The 22619-nt window shown below is 41.8% G+C and overlaps 1 protein-coding gene and 1 long non-coding RNA gene across 4 annotated transcripts in view; one reads left to right on the top strand and one right to left on the bottom strand.

Moving 5' to 3' along the window:
- Positions 1–22619, top strand: part of LOC127237498 (uncharacterized) — a 168030-nt gene that overhangs the window by 54112 nt on the left and 91299 nt on the right. The gene's annotated exons all lie outside the window — the stretch shown is intronic.
- The window catches only part of Bend7 (BEN domain containing 7), an 82929-nt gene continuing 66501 nt past the window's right edge, over positions 6192–22619 (bottom strand). For 2 of the 3 annotated variants that reach the window (XM_051205828.1, XM_051205831.1), the window contains 3 exons: positions 20439–20558; positions 11772–11828; positions 6192–8382 (listed from right to left, as the gene is read on the bottom strand). In XM_051205828.1, the coding sequence (XP_051061785.1) occupies positions 8321–8382; positions 11772–11828; positions 20439–20558 (239 nt within the window). In that variant the 3' untranslated portion in view covers positions 6192–8320. The remainder of the gene's footprint in view (positions 8383–11771; positions 11829–20438; positions 20559–22619) is intronic. The other variant, XM_051205830.1, reaches the window with a different exon arrangement.

Genomic DNA, 22619 nt, shown 5'->3' with positions numbered 1-22619 from the left:
GAGTCTTTGCTGCTTAGTGTAGACATCTGATCAAGTTTTGGCCCAGGAGCTGTAAGCACAAGCCTTGGGGGAAATTTTCACAAAGAAATTGCTTCCTCTTTGCTAATCTTTCTCTCTTCTCAAAGGCTATTATATGCATGGGAGTCAGCTTTCAGGATGCACACATGAGTATCTCTAAAGGAGTGACAAAAACAACATGGACCAAACCATGTTTCTCAGTGACCTTCAGGGATCAGAGAGGTGTTGGTTACTACTCATCCACCTGGCTTTGGGTTGTTACAAGTTAGAAAGGAAAAAATCATTTCAGGGATGCTACCTTTTTCTGGGATCAGGGTTTTGTCATAGCAGTTCACATGCAAAGCTGTTATGACACGGTTAGTGTATATTTATATAGTAGAGGTTTTGGCTTATGTCTGTCTCTCCCCATCCTGCCCGTGTGTGTGTGTGTGTGTGTGTGTGTGTGTGTGTGCACGCACGCGTGCACGTGTGCATGTGCATGTTAAAGTCTCAGGATAGATGTTTTCCTCAGATGCTGTTTACCTTGTTTGAGACAAGGTTTTTCAATGGCCTGGGGCTTGTCACATAGGTGAGGCTGGCACGCTAGTGATCCCTAGGGAATGATTCTCTCTGTCTCTAGTGCTAGGATGTCAAGCTCATGTCACTATGCTTAGTTTGTTAAATTAATTTTTTTGTTGTTAAACATGGAGGAAAAACCCTGGCCCTCCTGCTTTTATAGAAACACTGTAATGACCAAGCCACCTTCCAAGCCAGTGCCTGTCTACTTTCATACAGCAATTGGAGTTTTCATTTCTGTAGTTTTACAACCCATTTAACTGAAGGTAGTGGACGCCTATCAGTCTTAAAATTCTCTGGGTCCTTGCCTGCACAGGTCAATCATCTTTCGGACTAATTCTGTCTACTGTATGATCCTTTGTTTCTGCTCCCCAAGTGTTTGGATTTTCATTTTCTAAAATAAGAGAGAGCTATGATGGCATGATCATGTTGTGTGTCACAGTCTACAGCCCATATACAGGGGTCAGCCTGACACTGACAGTATGATCACACACATACAAGCCTGACCAGTACACATATGCCTCTTGGCTATTATTGCACCTCTCTACTAAGGAGAATCAGAGCTTTCTTAATTACTGGTCTATTTTACAAAAGGCATCGGGGAAGGGCAGGAGAGGAGTGAGTAGTTGTGGATATATGAGGTGAACACCTTCCCATTAGGGGGGTGCAGCATGACAATGTTCATAACCAGAGCAGGGAGGGGTCAGTCCAGCACTCATTAATTGTGTTACTTCTGATTTTCCTCATCAGGTAGTTAAAAATACATTGCCTTGGGATGATATGTAATTTGGTAAGACACCATGTGAGTGCCCTCTATTATAACAACCTCTTTCCTGTAAGGAGTATGGTTTTTTCTGCCCGCCACTGGTCTTGTCCCGCCACCGCACCAGCCCCAATTAACACACAGAGACTCTGTATTTGATATAATTCTGTTGGCCTGTTACTAGTTTCTTATCGGCTAGCTCTGTCTTAATTATTAAGCTGGAGGTTCTACCTTCTCCAGACTTTCCATCTTGACCCTTACTTACTACTTCCTCTTTCCTCCTTGTCTCCTAGTCCCTCCTATCTTCCTTTCCTATTGGCCAACAATGCTTTATTCATTAACCAGTATGAGAAACATATATACATAATGGCATCTCCCATCATTTTCCTTTTCATGGTAGACTATAGCACAAAGCAGTTTTTCTAACAAAATATGCAATTGGCACCAGTCACTAAGTTGTAACAATTTAGGATGCTCCATTTCCCCTGTAAAATTGATTTCTGCTTCATAGTCACACCAAGGGCTCTCCACCTTTTTAAATATGTCTCAACATTGAGTAGAAGAGTTCACATAACAGGAAGAAAGAAAGCTGGTCAGAAACTGTTCAACACACCAGTATCAGTTACACTTCTGAAGGAGTAGTTAAAAGGAATGACGGAAAATATATTATTCTTGAATTTAGGCTTTAGAATTTAATTTAATTCCATCTGTCTATATGGGTATTTTGCCTGCATGTGTGTCTGTGTACTACTTGTACACCTGGTACCTGAGGAGGCCATAAGTCATTAGATCCCCTGGAAATGGATTTCTAGATGGTCTGAGCCACCCTGTGAGTGCTAGGAGTTGAAATGGCTCCTCTAGACAAACAGCCAGTGCTCTTAACCACTGAGCCATCTTTCTAGCTCCAAATTTGATGATTTAAAATGTCTAATTTTTCAATGAACAGATCTAAATGATATCAAGTAAAACAATAAAAAAATCTTTGAACATTAACTTAATTTGGGTCATCAGTTATATGTAAAATGTACTGGGTATTATATCATCTGAATTCTGTTTCTAGAACATTCCTTGGCCTTTTAACTATCACCATTTGAATGTTCATTTTCACTAGTAATAAAATAAGTACTAAACATATATACACATGCATGTGTGTGTGTGTAATACATATCACTGCTTGAGGATGCTCAATTTCATGCACTTTGAGTTACAGAATACAGAAGTTTATCTGTGTACACACAGAGCTGTGGTTGAAAGTGAGTTGTGAAATCCTCATCAAACATGGCCAGTGTCTCTTTGGCCACCAATTGTCCCAATTTTGCCACTGTTCATGGAAGCAACAGGTGGTGACAGAGTAGCCCACATGATCTAAACTATAAGATGAAAAAGGATGGACAAGATAGTGTTAGGTGTCTGCCTGCCTGGCCTTCTTGCACAGGGGCCAGCATAATATAATATTGCCAGTGGTCGGTTCTTCTTGTTCTCTGATAAAAAGTTCAGCACTTGGGTTGATGAGAGGGGAGTAATGGGTGGTACTTGGGGGGGGTGTTAGAATCTAGAACCTAGAATGTAGACTCTAGGCTTAACCTTAGGGCAAATTTTAGAAGAGGGTTGTTGAGAGGTGATTGTACCTCCACTGATATGTTTATAGATGGATGCCTAGTCAGAGGTGGGGCCTAGGAAGAAGGAGGTCACTGAAGGCATGCCTTCTAAAGATCCTCCCTCCCCCTTTCCCTGCTTCCTGGCGACTATGAGGCAAACAGCTGTGCTCTGCTATACACTCTTCCATGATCTTCTGCATCAACACAAGTGCCAGCAATGTGTTAAGGGTCTGAAACCGTGAGCCAAAATAAAAATTTCCTTCCCTAAGTTGATTTATTCCAAGTGTTTTGTCAAAGCAAGGGGAAGATGAGTCATACACCAGGAGACCACAATTTGCTGTTTTCAGGATGACTAGGGTGTATGTAAGGTTCTTAGCTAATTCACTCTTGCTGGGAAAGTTGACTACAAACGTTTTCAGTGGGCCAAAAACTTAATGGACTCATAGATGAGCTCCCTGACATCATGAGGCCCAGATTCCAGCAGAACATTAATAACCAAGTGCACACAAATTATTCCAGAGAGTATTAAGCAACCTGGGTAAAATCTGATTAGATGGAGCTTGGTTGGTGGCTACTAGTGAGTAGTCCTTGACAATGATTAGCTAAGAGATGAACTGAGAAAAATGAATGATGCTACAGGCTGTAATTCCTTCTACTTTGGGACAAAGCTTGCAAGGTAAAGCCAGTCCTTTATGGTAAAGTTGTCTATGAACACAGACAAACAGGCCTTGAATGTAGCCGGCTCCTACAGGGAATGTCCCATTTGGTAACATGTAGTTTGAACAGGCACTGAATGAAGGCATCTTAAAAAAAAAAAAAAAAAAAAAAAAAAAAAGATTTTCTATTAATTCTTTGAGAATTTCAGTGTTGTTTGACTATATTCACCCTCCTCCCTGCTCAGATTTGTCTCTACCTTCCCACCCCTCCCAACCTCATGCCCCCCTTTTAATAACCCACTGAGTCCATTTGTGCTGCTCATATACTCATGGGTATAAGCCCATTCCCTGGAGCCACACCTTGAAAGAAAACAGACTTTCATTTCCCTCGAAGACATCAACTGCCAATCAATAGCTCCTTGGTTAGGGGTGGGAACTTGTGATCCCTCCTCCTCTATGCTGGATGTTGATTGGTTGATTTTGTATAGGTCTTGTACAGGCAACTTCAGCTCCTGTGAGTTCATGCATACAAAGGTCCTGTCATGTCCAAAGACAGCTTGGCTCCCACCCTCCCTCCTCAACCTGTGCCTTACAATCTTTTTGTCCCCTCTTCTGAGAAATGAAGACATCCTCCCCCTCATGTTTATGATCCTGATATAGTTTCAAGCATGTTGTCAATAGCTGTAGAATGAACCAGTGTGTTAGTATCTAGACCAGACTCACCTGCCTTTCTCTGAACCACTGCTACCTTGTGGTCTATACAAATGACACCCCAGCAAGCACCTCCCTTCATTGTCCAACCCCAACTAGCACATTGTCCAACCCCAGCTAGCACCCCCATTCTCCAACCCCAGCTAGCACCCCTCCATTCTCCAACCTCAGCTAGCACCCCTCCATTCTCAACCCCAGCTAGCACCCCTCCATTCTCAACCCCAGCTAGCACCCCTCCATTCTCAACCCCAGCTAGCACCCCTCCATTCTCAACCCCAGCTAGCACCCCTCCATTCTCAACCCCAGCTAGCACCCCTCCATTCTCAACCCCAGCTAGCACCTCCATTCTCAACCCCAGCTAGCACCCCTCCATTCTCCAACCCCAGCTAGCACCCCTCCATTCTCAACCCCAGCTAGCACCCCTCCATTCTCAACCCCAGCTAGCACCCCTCCATTCTCAACCCCAGCTAGCACCCCTCCATTCTCCAACCCCAGCTAGCACCCCTCCATTCTCAACCCCAGCTAGCACCCCTCCATTCTCAACCCCAGCTAGCACCCCTCCATTCTCAACCCCAGCTAGCACCCCCTCCATTCTCCAGCCCACACTTGTAACCTTTTGTGCTTGCATGTGGCTGGGTTTGGCCTGTATTCCTTTATTTCTCCATAGCTCTCCCCACAGTGGACTGACCCCCCCCCACTTCATTCAAATGTATCAATGAAAGATAGTAACCATGACCTTTTATATGAACTGTTCCAGTGGCTGACCTGACGTCTTAATGTCTTGAGAGGGAAAGCGCCTGGTACAGTTTGGTGCAAGGTATCTGTCCAATTGGTACCTGATTGGCTGGAAGCCATCACAGGGTCTCACCTATTTGTGTTGGGTACATGGTGGAGTTAAACTCAGGAAATAAGCCCAGAGAACCAGTCAATCACTTGAAAAGGCTGGGACATGGGGGTGGGTGAGGCAACTGATGCATTTGTTGGGCTTCCCCTTCTAGTGGGTCATCCTACTGCGGACACTCCCTTGTTCACATCCGATGAGAAAGGCCATCAGAGGTCCTTACAGCATAAGGGAGCAAGTGCATCCCAGTGGCCTGGACACTAAAGTGTCACATGGATCCTTCAACAAGCATTTTCATGGATATGAGCCCACAAAGGAGAGGGTCAATGGCAGGAGAGGATGGCTTGTGGCAGGCTCCCAGCTTCAAATAGGAAAAAAAAAAAAGTGTGAAGATTTATGTTGACTGCAGATTTCTCTTTGCAAACTGCTCATGCTGCTGCTTTCTCTCCTCTGGCCCAGTTGTGTTCTTAAGCAACAGTTACCCCTTGCCTTCACAAGCCCACCACCCTCATTCTGGAATAAATCCTGAAGTAAATCCCCAATGGAGCCAGATTCCAGACTGGGAGTGTCACATGCACTGAGCAGGGCATTGAGTACATTTTTGGGAACAAGCGAGGCACAGCGACCCTCTGTGTTGAAAGATGAGAACAGCTCAGTCTGCCTTAGCATCCATTTTATGTTGGGAAAGATTGATTTGGCCTTCTGATGTGTTGTTTCCATAGAAGCAGGGCTTAACCTTTTAAGTGAAGATTATAAGGCCACCTAATTCATTTAAAATTAGGCTTTGAGCATCTCAGTACTTAACGCCTGAGTGTTTCTGTGGGACTTGCTGTAGCCATTGATCTGACTGCCAGACAAAGCTGGGACTCTAGCATCTACTAGACTCTCACTCTGCTAGAAATCTATTTGTTTTATTTGTAAACATAATTTTCCACAGAGGCACAACTCCTGAGAAAAATAATCAGAACATTCATAAATACCTTTTAATTAATGAGCAGCACAGACTTCATAAACACAGAAGACTAGGTTGCAAGCAAGACACATGCATATTCAATTAAAGTAATTTATTGTATTTTTCCAGAATGGACATAAAGGGCATCTTGGAAGTTGATATCACAACACAGTGTTACACACCATTTTCACAACTAGCTTTACACTGAATTCTTTTTAAAAGAACATAGTAATTTTTAAAAAATCTGAATATTTACATATTAATAAAACATATGTACAGAAGACTGAGACACATCCATAGACATGGATCTTTTTTTCTTTTTCTTTCTTTTGCTAAGAAAGCCTATAAAAAGGGTTTCTGAACAAAGCTGAACAGTAGTCACAGTAAATTAACACAAATACAATTTAAACTTATAAAATATGATTTTACTGTTGCAGTTTTGGTCTGCCTTTCCAATTTGTGACTCTATTGCACTTATCAGTGAACTGGATGATCCTACCCTCCTCAAGTATTGAAGACTCCAAGCTGTCACTGAGGCTTGGAAGGAAGTGTTTTGAAGGTTTGTAGTGCATACTGAACAGGCCTACAGTTGTAAGTATATGTCCTTCCTGTACTGAAAACACATTCACCATCATTTAATAGAGCGAAGGGCACGAACTCAGCTTTTCTACTCTCTTGAGTATTTCATTCTAGGAGGCAGAAGACTTTTTTTTTTCTTCTAGGATCTGTTACAGAATTAAGTAAAATCTTGATTTGTCTACAGCTCATCAGACCACTCAATAAAACATAGGGATTAGGGCTGGCTGGAAACAGAGAACAGTAACTGAGAGGTATGATGGGAATAATTTCCAAGCCATCCCTGCAGCTTCCAAAGGAAGAGATGTAAAAGGTACACAGATGAGATGTTGCTATCTAGTTGCTAGATGGACTCCTCAAGCAGCACCAAAAAGCACACTTTATCACATTCCAGGGATATCATCTATCATCATCATTGATTAGCTGGTCTCAGTGGAGTGCTACCCTACTCCTCCTACCTTTAGTATTACATGTTCAGTATGACGTCACACAGCACACTGATGTCCAGGTTCTATGCCAGCTGACTATGAAGGGTAACCCGACCCTAAGCAACCACTTACCTAACTCTCAGTTCTCTCAGGCAAAACAGAAGGCGGGACTCAGTCCCAGCAGCACTAACTGTTGGTTCTAACCTATGGCTGAGATGAACACTAGGGAAAGGCTAAGCTTTTGTCATGGCAGTTTTTACCCCTGGGGTTTCGTGGATCGACAGTCACATTTCTTTGCAGCAGTTTTTGGCCTTCTGTGTCAAGTGCCCAAGATTCAGGGCAATTTGCTTTACATGACAAAGAAGGTGCAAATGCAAGGTTTTCTAAATAAGTGTTATTTTCAGTGCACTATTTCATTAGGGCAACAATGCGGAGATAAGGAGGTAAATACTTCTGCAAAGCAAATATCCACACAGCAGAGATTTCTTTAAAATAAACCCAGATTTTTCTCACATTTATTTTAGTTTTAATAAGGTAGAAGGCAAGTGAATGAGGAACCAGATAAACTATAGAATGAACATGAAAACAGGGTCAAAGCCACTCAGTTTAAACCATGCTCAAATGCTTGATGGCTCCTAAGCAGATGGCTGGTTGCTTTGAGTTAACTTTTTTGTCATGACAGCATCATAAATTACATGAAAGTGCTTTATTTCCTAAGAATTCATACATCATTTGTACTTCAGTTCTGAATGACTGTTTTGGGTTACTATGACTGATGTCATAAATGACTTCACAGACCACGTCAGAGCTATGCCATCTCCCAAAACTACATTTCCTTCTCCAAGCTGAAGCATTAGTTAATGCCACTTTGCAACCTCTATCAGTCCTGGAAAGAGAAGGTTTCCTCTGCATGCAGCTAAGCAATTTACATTAAAATAAATACGTTTAAAAAGACTGTGTATTCACACAGACTATGAATGAGTAAAAACAGGAAGAGAACTGCTTCTTTATGACCTGTCACACACGTTGGATGTTTAAAGGGTAACAACTCTAAAACATGATTTTTTTAAAAGAAAAGATTATGCCAAATTGGAGTCGTGACACCACATGTTACAAAGAAATTATTCAGGCAGGACAAGTCACCACAGAACACCCACACTGCAGGAACCTCAACTGCTACGTGGACTTTTGAGGAAATGGAAAGGTGCGCTAAACTGCAAGTCTAGGCAATGGAACCTGGTTCTGGGTCCTCTGGAGTCTCTCTCTTGATGACAAATATATTACCTACAACAGAAACAGGACAATGAGAGAGGCTGTTTCTCCAAGGTAGAGCTGTACATTTTTTAACAAGTCCAGGGCCATGTGGGGGGAAAAAATCAGTCACCTGAAGGTTTGGGGGTGGAGTACACACCTGTGCTGTCCAGTTAATTCACTAAGCTTTAATTGTGCCAGATGAATAATTTCAAGAATTAGGAATCTTTGTTGATTTTTTTAAAAAACAAGAAAGTCCATTAATATATATTACCATTAGTGATGTATTGTCCAGCAACAGAAAATAACTAAATATGATTTACCTGAAAACACTATTAAATAGCAATGTGCAGACTTAGAGTAGGGAAAAATGCTTCCTAAGTGAAAACCAAACAACTCAGGAGACAAATTCCATGTATTTGATTTCCATTAGATAAGTAAACCAAATAGAGAAAAGTTGAATATAGGGGAAACAGCAATAACAGTGTCTCCGAGTTGTGACTTGCACTTTCTAAAACACAAAAACCAGAAGAGAATGCTGACTGATAATGTAAATTGCTAAGTCTAGACAAACATTACCCCATCAAATCCAGAGGCCCCATTTTCAAACTGAAAAGGATCTATTTGATTTGACTTGACACATTTTTTTCTTTAAATGTCAACTGTTCCCAGATTCTAGGAGCAGTTCCTGATCAAATGCTCCCTCCATATCTATGCCACAGTCTGCAAGTTTGTATCTGTCTCCCACACTTGTCTGAGGGCAGAATTTGCATCAGACCCTAGGATGCTGCTGACTGCTGCTCAGAAGGCTCACTGCATAGGTTAACACATTTCAGCAGGGTGTGGTGGTCCATGTCTATGGTCCCAGCACTCAGGGGCAAGTTAGGAACACAAGGCCAGAGGCCAGCCTGGGCTACATGAAACCCTTCCTGAGGCTTAACTGTAGTAGCTGAAAACTCAGGCCATCTTACTGAATGAAATTCTACCCTGACCATTATAGGCTCACAGTAACACAGGGATCGTCCCTCCTCTCTTCTTGATACAGAACTTAGATTTTTAAAGTAATAAAAGCACCACTGAAGCTTTACAAGGGATCAACTTTTGTCAGCTCAGATAAATGAGAAGCTGGAGATGTGGTCTGAATTCTGCTCAGTGAGGCTAAGCCATTGCAACCATATGTGTAAGACATGGGGTTGGTTCATTGCTTTGGGTGGCCGTGGAGGGGTGAGCATGTGGAGGGGAGGTCTGCGGCAACCAAAGAAGCTGGCCAGACTGGGGGTTTTACTTTAGAAGGCAACCATGAAGTGTGCTATCAAGATTACATAGTTTGATACTCAAAATCTGAGAACCAATTTGTGACCTCTTTTCCCCCTTTTCCAAAATGATAAATATATTAAAAACATATACCATGCTGTTCAGTAGTTTGTAACTGTATCTGTCAATAGTCTACTTTATTCTTTATCACCTCAAGGCTCCAGGCAGAATTTAAGATAAGAATCAAAGAATTGAGCTTAAACTGGAGTGAATTTTGGGTGGACTGATGCCGAACATTATAAATGTGAAGACTGCACCAGTAAAAATGGAACTCTAATGGGACTGCATGCCTATCGTCTCCCGGGATCTTGAAGAAATGCAGCGGAAAGCTGGTTTTGGCTTAGGTATAAGAGAGTCCTATGCTGAACTGACTGGGAGTTGAGGGGACTGAGTCTGGCCTTACTATCACCAGCTATGACACCTTGGGAAAGTCATCTAATGTTTCTGGGCCTCAGGCTTTTCCAGCTGGAAAATAAAAGGCTGGATAAAAGGAGGGATTGGTCCAGATGAGCTCCCATGGTCCCTTCATTTTCAGATTCCTCTGTAGCTTGTCAGTCCTGTGACATTCCTCTAGCATCCCTGGGCTGTCGTTTCCTCTGAAATATCTCTGCTTCAATCTTTAGACAGTTAAATGCAAAGGTATATTTGCAAGATGCACAGTCTTCAAATAGTAAAGCAAAAGTCCACTATGTCATCTGACACAGAAGACAGCTGCTGCAGATGCCAGGACAACTAGAAAAGTATGGCATCTCTCCCCAAGGCCCCTGAACCATACTTTCACCATTATGATTAATATTTCCCATATCTTCTGGGAATGGGTCAAAGATGATAAAAAGTACTGTCAGTGTGCATTGTCCCGATATTCAGAGGGTGGTAACAAACACTGGAGATCACACATTCAACTCTCTTGACTCACAAGTGTAGAAACACAGACAAACAAGGAAAGAAATCCCCTTTACGTAACAGCTATAGATCATAAGAACTGGACATATGCAGATATTTTGTGCACTATTGTGGCTCATTTCATTATTTGTCCACTGATCTGTTAGCTGGCTACTCAAGCAGAGAATGAAGGTGTAATTTGCATGGCTGGAACTTCTGGCAGCTCTAAGTGTCCTATGAGCTTAGTTTTAGTGATCACTCCAAGCTTTGTGTTATCAAGACCATGCGACCACTAGGGACTCTACCAAGAGTTCCTGCAAATATACCAAATACTCCATATTTTCTGAATTTAATTCAAGTCACAATGCCTCAGATCTAGGGAAAAAACACATTAAAACAAAACAAAAAAACAAAACCAACTCCCCCCCAGCTGAATTGAGCTTTCACAGTTCAAGGTTTCCTAGGACTGTCTGGATTTTATGCATGGAATCTTCAGAGAATCTTTGAAGGGCAGCCAACAGGGAGCCATGAGCCCAAGTGAGGGGATAAACTGTGCGACACATGGCTCACTGATCAGGCACTCAGTCCTCTCCTCTTGGGTGTGAACTCACACACAGGCAAGAGGTCAGGGTCAGAGGCATCACCCCAGAGTCTTTCAATGAGGTCATAATCAAGCCCACAGTTGAACACAATTGTGCAGTGAACGCTTCAGTGTTCTGTTGCATTTGCAGACCCAATTCAAATACCAGGAGTGTGTGGTTCACACCAGATGTGCTGCCTTGTTCAGTCACACTTAAAAACACAGGCGTTACTAAGCGAACAGTGCTGACGCATGCCTCTCAAAGGCCTTTTGGTGGAATAAGACAAAATGGGCCTGAATTTGGTCACATAAAGTTGGCAATCCTGGTTTAAAGCTAAATGTCACTTTATATTAAAAATGCCTTTTAATGTCTCAAGGCTTGGTGGAGTACCGTGTTGTAATACTAGCTTCTTGGGATTTGCATTTCTGAGATTTTTATGAATATGAAATAGTGTGTGAGAAAAGTGTTGCTTTTCATATCCACTGCAAAAACAGCTCTGAGCCTAGGCCCCCTAGAAACTGGGGATTGTGAGGGCCTGGGTTTATTATGGAGGTAGCTTGCTCAAGCACCTGCATCCCTAACGGTAAGAGCATTTTCAATGCAAATGTTCCCTCACAGCGGTGATGAAATGTAAATGTGTTTTACCTGTTGGTGGTAGCGAAATGCCGTCCAGTCTTTCATCCCCGTCAGCTACCTCTGCTGCTTACAAACATAAAACACAAATCTCATTAGTTGCGGGGAGCACATTCATTTTGCTGAATACGGGAACACAATTACAGTGACTCGGGTGTACGCAGCAGCTTTCATCTCTCCTCCCTGGCCCCCCTGTTCAAGTCACTTGGCTCACATTACAGGTTTGAGCATCATTATTTAAACACAATTTCGTTTGGATAATCACGACAGCAAGTCAAGCTTCCTGTATTAAAACTTGAAAACTCTCTGGCCTTATTTTGTCAACTACAGGTGATTTCAGTTCGTTTTGTCTTATTTTCCTAAACTTAAACCTCCACCCAGCAGCAGGGCAGACTGTTCAACCACACCCTGAAGACACCTATGTTACTGCCTTCCAGCTGCAGAACTGTACTTTTCAGCCCCCACCCCATAGTGGGAATTCGCACAATGAACTTTTCTTTGGAGATCCTGGTTATGGCGCTGTCAGTCTAACTCCTGGATCCATTCAGTCATGAAGGAAGCCACAGAGCAAAAAATATATTATGTCTTCAAAAGATTCCCCTCTTTTGTGATTTAAAATGCAAGCCTTGCTCTTCTGATGTGTTTCAGTCTCCTTAATGGTTTTGCAAAGTGTGACCCTTCAGACACACACACACACACACACACACACACACACACACCCCCCTACTAAATGTAAAGGGAAGGGTTTCATAAGTCTCCTGGTAACTCAAGGGATTGAGTCTCCCCTAATATGTCAGGGATAGAGGAAACATCCACATATGGCTACTGGGGTAATTCTGGTGGAATTACCTTTCCCCAGCCCAAAGTTCCTGCTGATACACTTGTTGCCTTGAGGCCAGCCTTTGGCTCCACCTTGTAGTGTGGAGATGGTGGAGAAGCCAAAGCAATGCTACGTTCTCATTTTCCCTGTTGGTGCTTTAAACACCACCAAGAAGAGACAGCCAGAAATGCTCCAAACTTTCTACCTCTAGTTTAGTCTCTAGTGTCTTGTCCTTAGGTGGGTAGGACTGGCATCTGTGTCTGCTGGCCCTCATGATTCATCACCGAAAGAAAACAGAAGAGATAGAATAGTCACGGCTAACTTTGACTAGAGTAGTGACTATAAAAATGATGTTGATAATATTTAATAGCATGGCAAAGAGATAAATAGCAGGACTGAGTTGGGTAAGGTGATTTATAGACAACTTGTAAGACATGCTAAAATTTTCTAGATAAAATGTGTTAGGTATTCTGGTGGACCCTGTATGTGCACACATGTGCATACATGCCTTTGCATACTCCCATGTGTGCACACATGGCGGCCCCAGGTCATTGTCAGGTGTCTTCCTCTATTACTCTCATTCTCTACATTATTTTGGGTAAGTTCTCTCACTGTGCCTGCAGCTAGCAGTTTTAGCTAGCCTGGGATCTGTCCCTCTCTACCAGCATCTGAGTGCTGGGGTTATAGATGCATACCTCCACACCTGACTGCTTTATGAGGGTTCTAGAGATCAGAACCCCAGCTTTCCTGCTTGTCCAGCAAATACTTTACCAACTGATCCAGTTCCTTAGCTTGGTTCTTATTGTTTTTGAAAAACCTTTTACATTGTAAAAAACAACGAATGTACACCTTTTAAATTTACAAGTCACCAGTTCCTTCTGACAGGTTTCAATGAATCTGAAAGGCAGATGGTTTACATCGCAGTTGTCTTATTACCAGGATTTAAAATTCTTCAGTAATAATAAATGGCCATCACCACTTACTAAATACTTTTTATTAAGCACTTTGTGTGCAATTTGTCATCTGACTGATAGGAAGTCTCATGGGCTATGTCTGATGCTATGCTTGGTTTAACACACTAGGAATCAGAGATGAAGAAACTAAATTATGGCTACTAAGTGACAATGCCTAAGATAAGAATGAGCTTCAAGTCTGGACTTTCAATCTCTTACTATTAGTAATATCTATATCTATATCTATATCTATCACATATAGTTATAAGCTAATTTTTTAAAGTCTTCAAATTGTAGTTCATTTTATATTTTAGTAATTTCTTCTACCTTAATACATATCTGCTTTTTGCTTAGTTTTAACAAAAATTAGTTTGGGGTCTGAAATGACCTTCCTTTTGTAACTCAGCTATCTTTACTTAAAAATAATGCACTCTAAAATGTAATGTATATTAGTATTTTGCTTGGATGTATGTCCATGAACCACGTGAATACCCGAGGCATGTGGAGGTCAGAAGAGGACACTGGATCTCCTGGAACTAGAGTTATAGCCTGCTGTGAGCCACTATGTAGGTGCTGGGAACTGAACCCAGGTCCTCTGAATAACAGCCATGGTCTTAATTGCTGAGCTGTCTCTCCAGCTCCTACCCATATTTTTTGTGAACCATCATGTGGTTGCTGGGAATTGAACTCCGGAACTCTAGAAGATCAGCCAGTGCTCTTAAGCTCTGAGACATCTCTCCAGCCCAACCCATACTTTTTTATATGTGGGCCTACACAATCATGTGCTTTTGTCAGAACAGGACATATATAGTTTACACATATTTAGGTTATATATTCTGATAAAATACATGTAAACTATATAAATTTGTATGTGCTGGCTGCATGCACAGGGAAGTATGGGTGAAGAACATTAGGGTGTTAATTATAACACCCATCTGTAACAACAAGCTCACAGCCGCTCTTCTCTGGCAATGATCAAGTTGTAAAATTTGGAAAAGACTGAGCAAGTTCAATAAAAATTTAGTAGCAGTGACAGCTTTAGTCCTGGATCTAACACAAACAATAAATTGAGATTTCAGTTCTGAGGAAGTAATCTAATAAAAATGATAAAAATCCATACCAGGAACAGAATTCTAGTTATAGAAAAAAATTATTACATGTGATGAGAGCCCCAAATGAATTTGTTTGGATTTGCATAACAACCTTTCCAATCGTGTGGGGCACTGCTTTCTCCTACAGTCAGTGCAGGCTTCCCCAAGTGCTGAGCTGATTAGCTTTGTCCAGTCAGAATCTGGACAGAGTTCTAGGAACTGCGCCAAGGATGATAAACAAGGCCCTGGAAGCTGTGGGATACCTTTAACACACCATATTATCATTTTGATGGAAAATAATCAAGATGAAAGACCCCAGAGTCAGTGGCATTATAGACCTGGACCTTACTCAGCAAAGGCAAGTGGCTCTTATTTCTGTTTGCTGGAGTCCCAGCTTTGCACTATTGAGAAGGAAGTGTACCAGTGTTTCACACACACAGACCAACTATCAGCCATGGTTGGGGTGCTGTCTTTTTGATCTAGTATGGCCTGTATGTTAGGCTGGTTCTTTCGTAGAGGCACCTTCCACCTCAGTGGATGCATTATGAATGTCCAGGTAGGCATGTGTTTTGTAAACCTGCTGATCAAAAGTTCCAACATCTCAAGCCACATCCTGATGCTGATGATGTCTCAAGTCAATCTGAGCTAAGCAGTGAAGGGCTTCCACAGCAAAGGGGCAGGGGGGTTACAGAATATGCAGCCATTTGGGTCTCTTTCTGGAGAAGTGTGTGTGTGTGTGTGTGTGTGTGTGTGTGTGTGTGTGTGTGTGTGTGTGTGTGAATATTTAGGATGCAAATTATGCTTAGGAAATAACCACTGGATAGTTTGGGGTAAGGATGCAGGGGATGCAGAGGCATGTCCCTTCTGTGTGCAGATGTGTGTGCTGATGTGAAAAGGGGAGAGGCAAGAAAGACCATGACCCTTGAGGGTACCCTGATCACGTATGACAAGAGAATGATTAAGGACTGCAGTCCCCTGCCCCAGACTGGCCTCCTGTGTTCTTAGCTGGTAGTACTGTTTTGGGAGACAGAAGCATTTAGGAGGCCTGGCTGGCAGAAGCAGGTAACTAGTGGTAGGCCAGGCTAAGAGCTTCATGGTTCCAGCCCAGCATCTCCATTTTCTGTTTCACAGAGATGTGAGGAGACGAGGAGTCCCAGTTACATGTTCCTGCCATCAGGGTCGCCTTCCTCACCAGGACAACCTACATCTCTTCAAATATGAACCAAAACACAACCTCCCTTGAGGTTTGTCATGTGCTGTCACAGAGGGGAGAGCCCACACAGGTAACATGGAGGAGGTAGTAGGAGAATGAATTTAAATTAAAGCGTTTTCTTCTTGTGGTCCAGTAAAACTGAGTTTTTCCCACAGGAGTAGCCTCCTCCAGTACCCTGGCTCTCTATGACTCCTAGCTTTAAAGACTCTCTTAAAACTTAGAATGCTCAGGTCCTACAGGGCTTTCTTTATTCCAGAGAAGCAGGCCCTGGGACATAGAAGCCCTGTCTTTTACCAGGCAGTCCCTGTAGTGTTAGAACGAGGAGAATCATTAGTCTGGGTCCAGACATTTCCTTTTCCTTAAAATCTCAAGGAGCTGACACAATTCTCACAGCTTCCTGTCTGTTCCCACCAGTTCTCAGGAGATAGGAAGGGAGCAGCCACATGCACAGGTATTTGATGGCCTGCCTGGGGTGGTTCAAAGTCAGTACCTATCTGGGAACAGTGTGTGAGAGTAGTGAAGGGGTAGACTTGTGGGTCACTGGTCCTCCGTCTTTCCTTTGGCTAGCTGATGCTTGCTGATCATCTCTTCCTCATGATGTGTTTATGTTTCTCTCAAATTAGAATGTTTGGTGTCTTGGTATTTTGGGTCAACAATTTCTCCTTTCAAATGAACAGGTATATGGGTGGGAGTCCTTATGTATTCAACAGTTGAGCTGTTCAAGGCAGAATCTAGGAAACACAAACCAGCTTTACATTTACTGGTATAGGTGCCACTCAGGCCTAAGACTTGAAACCTGCCCTGCCTATAGATAGAACTGAGTGAACACATCACTGCTCAGTCATAATTAATACTGGGCAAACTTAATGTGCCACTTAGGGGCCTTTCAACTGTGAGTTTCTACATTCCTTTGTTTTTCTTTCCTTTATATTCCTATCTTAATCCCTTCCAGGAATGGAAGAAGGGTGTAAAGTAATATGGGGGGGCTTTTGTGATATAATTTAGGGCAGAAGCAGAAGACCCCAAGTGAGTGAAAAATCATGATAGTAGGAGGTTAATCTCATATTTTCCAGGTGGTCCATGCTGGTGAGTTCATGGGCTATGAGATACTGCATCTTTGGGGGAGGATGGGAGAAGAGACGAGACTGGGAAGGAAATACAACAGTTGGAATGGAGAAGCAAATGACAGAAAGCGCTGATCAAGCAAATTAGGATTCTAAGAGGATGGCCATAAAGTGACACCAGGAGTCCTAAGGACTTTTTTCCAGTGGGCAGAGTTCAGAGACACATTGCCCATGGGTTTAGAGGGAATGGGATAACGTCTGAACCTTAAGTGCAAAAATGGCAGCATTCTTCAAGATTTCACATTTTGACTCAAGAAACAAGGTGTTCGTTGTGGATGACTGTGTCTTCCTTTTTTGTAATTACTGATGTTTCATTGATTCACTCAAATATTGAGAGTCAAGCCTGGCTCACACTATCATTTGGGATACAAACATGACTTAGAAGCAGACCCTGCTCTCTTGAGAGTTCATCACGAACAGGAAAGGGACTCTACAGGTGAGAGAGGGAATGTACTGGGGCCTGTACTAAAGGTTTCTGCAGAAGGGAAGCCCTGCAGTGCTTATGAAATGTGGTAGGGAGCAGCTGGTTTGAGTACCAGGGAGAAGGCCAGTTTGGCTGCAGAGCACAAGGCTGGAGGACAGGGCTGCACTGGGAGGAACTCAACTAACAAGCACCTGTTAGAAATGGCTATGGTCTGAATGTGTTCCCCCAAATGATGCACAGTGTGGGAGGAGAAGCCTGATGAGAACTGACAGCACACAATCCTGCCACTGAGGAAGGGATGAGTTTGTCTCTCTTTCCTCTCTCTCACTCTTACTTTCTCTGTGCCTTCCTGCCATGGACTGATGCACCAAGAAAGCCCTCAGTCTTGGGTTTCCAGCCCCCAGAACTGTGAGCCAATAGACTTCAGTCCATTAAAGTGAATTAGACTCTGTTATTCTGCTATGCCAGCATCACATACTCAGAGGCACGTTGTGTAGTGGTAACCCACACACTCCAGTACTTCAGTTTCCAAAGTCCACCTTCCAAATTGTCTCATGCTCCAGCCACACAGATTTCCCCAAGGCATGATGTCAAGGTGGCCTGGATTTCATTTTCATTTGACAAATAGAAATAATGCATAAATTTAACAATAATAACAAAAAATAAACTAAGTTCATGGGTCAAGGCAGTTCCTTTCTGCAGGGAGTCAGATACTAGCAGATGGGTATGGTGTTAGCTTTAGTTGTCAATGTGACACAACCTAGATTTGCTTTGGAAGGATCTGAAGGCACTGTCAGGATGAAATGGCCAATGAGAGACCACCTTGATTATGTGGGAAGATCTGCTCTGAATGTGGGCAGCACTTTCTAGTAGCTGCCCAGATAAAAGACACAGGAGGAAAGTGTTTTACTCTCTTGGCCTTTACTCTCACTGGTGAATTCATCTTCCTTGATGCTGCTGGTATTGACTCCTTTTGCTGACATTCGAAGCAGCTTCTTTCGGATTCCAATGTGGACTGGGGACTAGATGTTCTCCAGGAATCCCCAGGCCTTTGTTCAGAGTAGGACTACAGGGGCCACCTAGCCCCATGGACCAAGTTACCATTGGGTTCTGAGATTCTCTACTGTAGGACTACTTTGACCATATTATAGAAACAAGCCTAATAAATTGTCTTCTAATATAAAAATTCATGCATATTAATGATATACAAAGTGGTGTTTTGAAACTGTACACATGTAGAATGGCTAAATGTGTGAATTAATCTATGTATCACTCACATACTACATGACATTATGATATGAATTCAATTAAGTATATTATATATAACCCTGTCAGTCATGTCACATAATCACTCTCACTCCTTTTGTCTGACTGAAATTCTGTTCCTTTGCCCAACATCTCCCCAGGCTCTTGGAGATTGCATCACTCTATGCTCTGCTTCTGAGGCCTATCCTTTCAGATTCCTCAGAGATAGTCCATGATACTTGCACTTCTGTGCTGGTTTACTACACTTAGCATGATCTCCCATGTTGATACAAACAAGGGAATTCCTTCTTTCAGAAGATGTGTAGTGTGTGTGTGTGTGTGTTTGTGAATGTGTGTATTCATATTTTCTTTATCAATTGGTCTAGTAACGTAGATGCTAATGTTGATTATATATTTTAGAAGCTGTTAGGAAAATGCTTTGATGAATACAGGAATGCAGATGTCTCTTTAAAATACTAGAAATGAGCTTAGTGAGTCATATGGTAATTAAAATCTTTGTGTTTGTGTGTGTGTGAGTGTGTTTGTGTGTCGCACACCAGAGGACAAAATCAGGTATTTTTATTCACATGTTATTTACATGCTTGTCAAGCAGGCTAAGATGGCTGTGCCCAGCCACCATACTGATCTAGTGCCGAGATTACAACACTATATATATATATGTATATATATATACATATATATATATATGAGATATAAATATAAGTTTATTTTACTTATAAATCCCAGTTCCTGCACTCGTCCCAAGGACATGCTTTCTATTTATTTTCTTACATGGATTCTGGGAACATAACTCCTAGAGCATGCAAGGTAAACACATTACCAACACAGCCATCTCCTCCAGGCCTTATTTATTTATTTATTTATTTATTTATTTGTTTGTTTGTTTGTTTTTGAGGAATCTCCGTATTGTTTTCTAAAAAGATATACTAATTTACATGAAATTTAGAAATAAAATCTAGAGATTTGTGATCTGGTAGAGATAACTATTCTTATATGATAGGAGAAAATTGACCCCAAAGGCATTTCTAACTGGTAAATTTGGAAGACTGAGACTTCGATGATCAAAACTATGTAGTCACAATTCAACTGGTATTCACTTTGCCTAGAAAAATAGCTGCCAAGCTGCCAACTCTCAAGTTTTAAACATGGCCATGTGTATAAATATACACACACATACCACACACACACCCCCCTTACATTCCTTCCAACTTGATGTGTTTCTGCAGGATGAATTTTTTTTTTTTTTTAATTTGAAACAGGGTCTCTCCACATAGCCCTGGTTGTCCTGCAACAGGCTAGGTAGACCATGTTGTCCTGGAACTCACTATGTAGGCAAGGCTGGCCTCAAAACTCACAGAGATCTCTGTCTCTAACTCAAGTTCTGGAATTAAAGACATGCACCATCCTGCTTGGTTCCCCCCTTTTAAGCTTTAAGCAATTAGTCCTTTAAAAACTCATGTAGATATAAACAACAGAAATCAATAGTCAGATAAAAGCAAACCACAGAAGACTCAATTCTACCCGAGAAACACATTAGACCACAGATGAGATTAGCAATCTTTTCCTCTTGTACTATTAAAAGCAAATGGCCTACATAATTTTTACTATTCAATCTTAAGACAACTTTCAAAATTCACTAGCACCAATCAGAGCACATTACATAAAACATCTCCTTCAAGAAACAAAGGATACCACGATGCCCTAGAGAGAAAGCACTGTGCTTTAAAAAGCGGAGAGCTCAACAAAGCACTTTCACAGTGACTTCTTTTACAGCGTATTCATTCATACCTGAGCCTCTTTTTAACCTTCTTCTGGCTAGTTTAATTTGATCCTGTAGAATCTGTACCCAGTCTCTCGGGCCAGGAAGTTTATCCACATGGTTCGCAGTACAGTACTTTTCTGTAAAGACTGAAAGAAAACATGAAATGTTACTAAATACCTTAGCAACAACAAAAGGAAGCAGAACAAAACAGAAAGATGGTCCAAGGAGAAAGCAAGTCTATGTCTTTTGTTGTTTCTTTCCCGGTGCTGGGAATTTAACTTAGGAACACAAATATGCTAAGCATGTGCTCTATCACAAGCTCCCCTCAGCTCCAAGGTGAATGCCTAAGGATGTCAGACCCACAGGGCACATCTTCTGCAGTGACACTTGTGCTCTTTTGGCAAAGATGGCAAGTAGCTGAGTGCTGGCTACCTATGATGGCTTGTGCTTCAACATGAAACTGGCTGGAATTCCTAAGCAGCTCCTGTGGAAACTACTCTTTTTGTATGTGTATGTGTATGAGTATGTGTATGTGTCTGATGGGCAGAAAGGAAAATGCTTCATATGGCTCTGCCAGGTCCATTCATGACAGAATTGAGCAAATTTGTAAGGTGTTATCAATTCAAAATGAAATGAACATTACACAGAAATGTTCTCACACTGATCCTTAAAAGCTCAGCACTCAACATAAATAATAATACTGTTGTCCATCTTACTGAAATTCTAAGAGTCAATCTAGGTAGGAATCAACACCCTGCACAGTGCATTAGATATGAGTAAAGACTGGCCCTATGAAATCCTAAGAAACAATGGAAAAACCACAGGGCAAGAAATGGAGAGGCAGGACAATGATCCCCAAAAAGTCATACAGGGTGTGCCCACATTTGAGGTGTGGAGTTAACATTTCTGCCTCTCTCTGTTCCTGTACTTTTCAGCTCCCCTCTTCACCTAGCTGCCAGTGAGGTCAGTAAGTGGTTGCAGCACACTGAATCCATGAGATAAAAATGTTGCTAGTTTCAATGCGTTAAAAGGTCTCTTTCAAAAAGAAACAACACAGGAAAATATTGACAGATTTAACTATATATATAAAAAAAAAAAAAACTGAAATTCCCATTCAATGAAAAACAAACATTCTAAAAGAGCTACAAAACCTGGCCACATTATATATGCCTCAGAATGTTCAATATCTTTGAAGAGTGCACTCAAATAAAAGAGCAAGCTCAATAGTCCCATAGATCAATAGTGTATTTGAAGTATAAAACACTAGGGAAAATGTTCAACTAATATGCAAACCAAAGAACTGAAAATCACATATTGTATACCTATCCTAAGTTAGAAAAAAAATGTCAAAACGGCTGTATTTGATAGTAGCAAAACTGTGGTGACCTGGCCCAGTCAAACATTACTATTAGCATAAAACCGTGATTTTTTTCCTTGGGAAATAAAAATAAAACATAATGAGATCCATAAAATGGTTAGATCCCTGATCAGTAGTGTTACTTCTAAAATCATGTCCTAAGGAAATAGGGGAAAAGCCCTGTGTGTGAACTCAGATGCAAGCAGTCCAATTGTGCTGGAAAAGACAACTGCTGTGGATGGATTTGCAGGCCACAGGGTGGTGGGGGGTCCCTTTTGGAAGCTAATACTTGTCTCAGTAAATCAAGTATCCAGGAGACACAGTCTGTGCCAAAACATATGATACAGTCACCACAAAAAGCAAAGTGAGGTAAAGACAGAACAACACAGATTTGGGTGGACTATTGGAAGAGCACCCGCATCATGTGGGCAGCAGAAGGTTAGACAGAGCAGTGTAAGAAAAACAGCTGAGCCAAGGACACTGCTACCTCTCAGTCTGTAGGAATCAATTCCAAGACCCTGAAAGATAATCTTAAAAATGATGCTTTACCTATGCCATCATCATAGATTTTAAATCAAACTTAGATAACTCAATGGTGATTAATACAATGCTGATACCAAGTAAGTTGTATTGTTGTGTTATTGAGGGGATGATCACAAGAAAAAAGTCTACACTGCTGGAACTTGCTCTGCAGACCAGGTGGCCTTGAACTCAGAGATCCATCTGCCAGTGCTGGAGTTAAAGGTGTGCACCACTACTGTCTGGCAAAAGTCTACATATTTAAAGCATGTACTTTACCACTGAGTTATGCTTTCAGCATCAAAGGTAATGTGTGCATATGTATATATGT

This window comes from Phodopus roborovskii, unplaced genomic scaffold (genome assembly GCF_943737965.1).
Source record: "Phodopus roborovskii unplaced genomic scaffold, PHOROB, whole genome shotgun sequence".
Classification (NCBI taxonomy): Eukaryota; Metazoa; Chordata; class Mammalia; order Rodentia; family Cricetidae; genus Phodopus; species Phodopus roborovskii.
The sequence above is the reverse complement of the archived record's forward strand: the minus strand, read 5'-3'. Positions and strand labels throughout refer to the sequence as shown.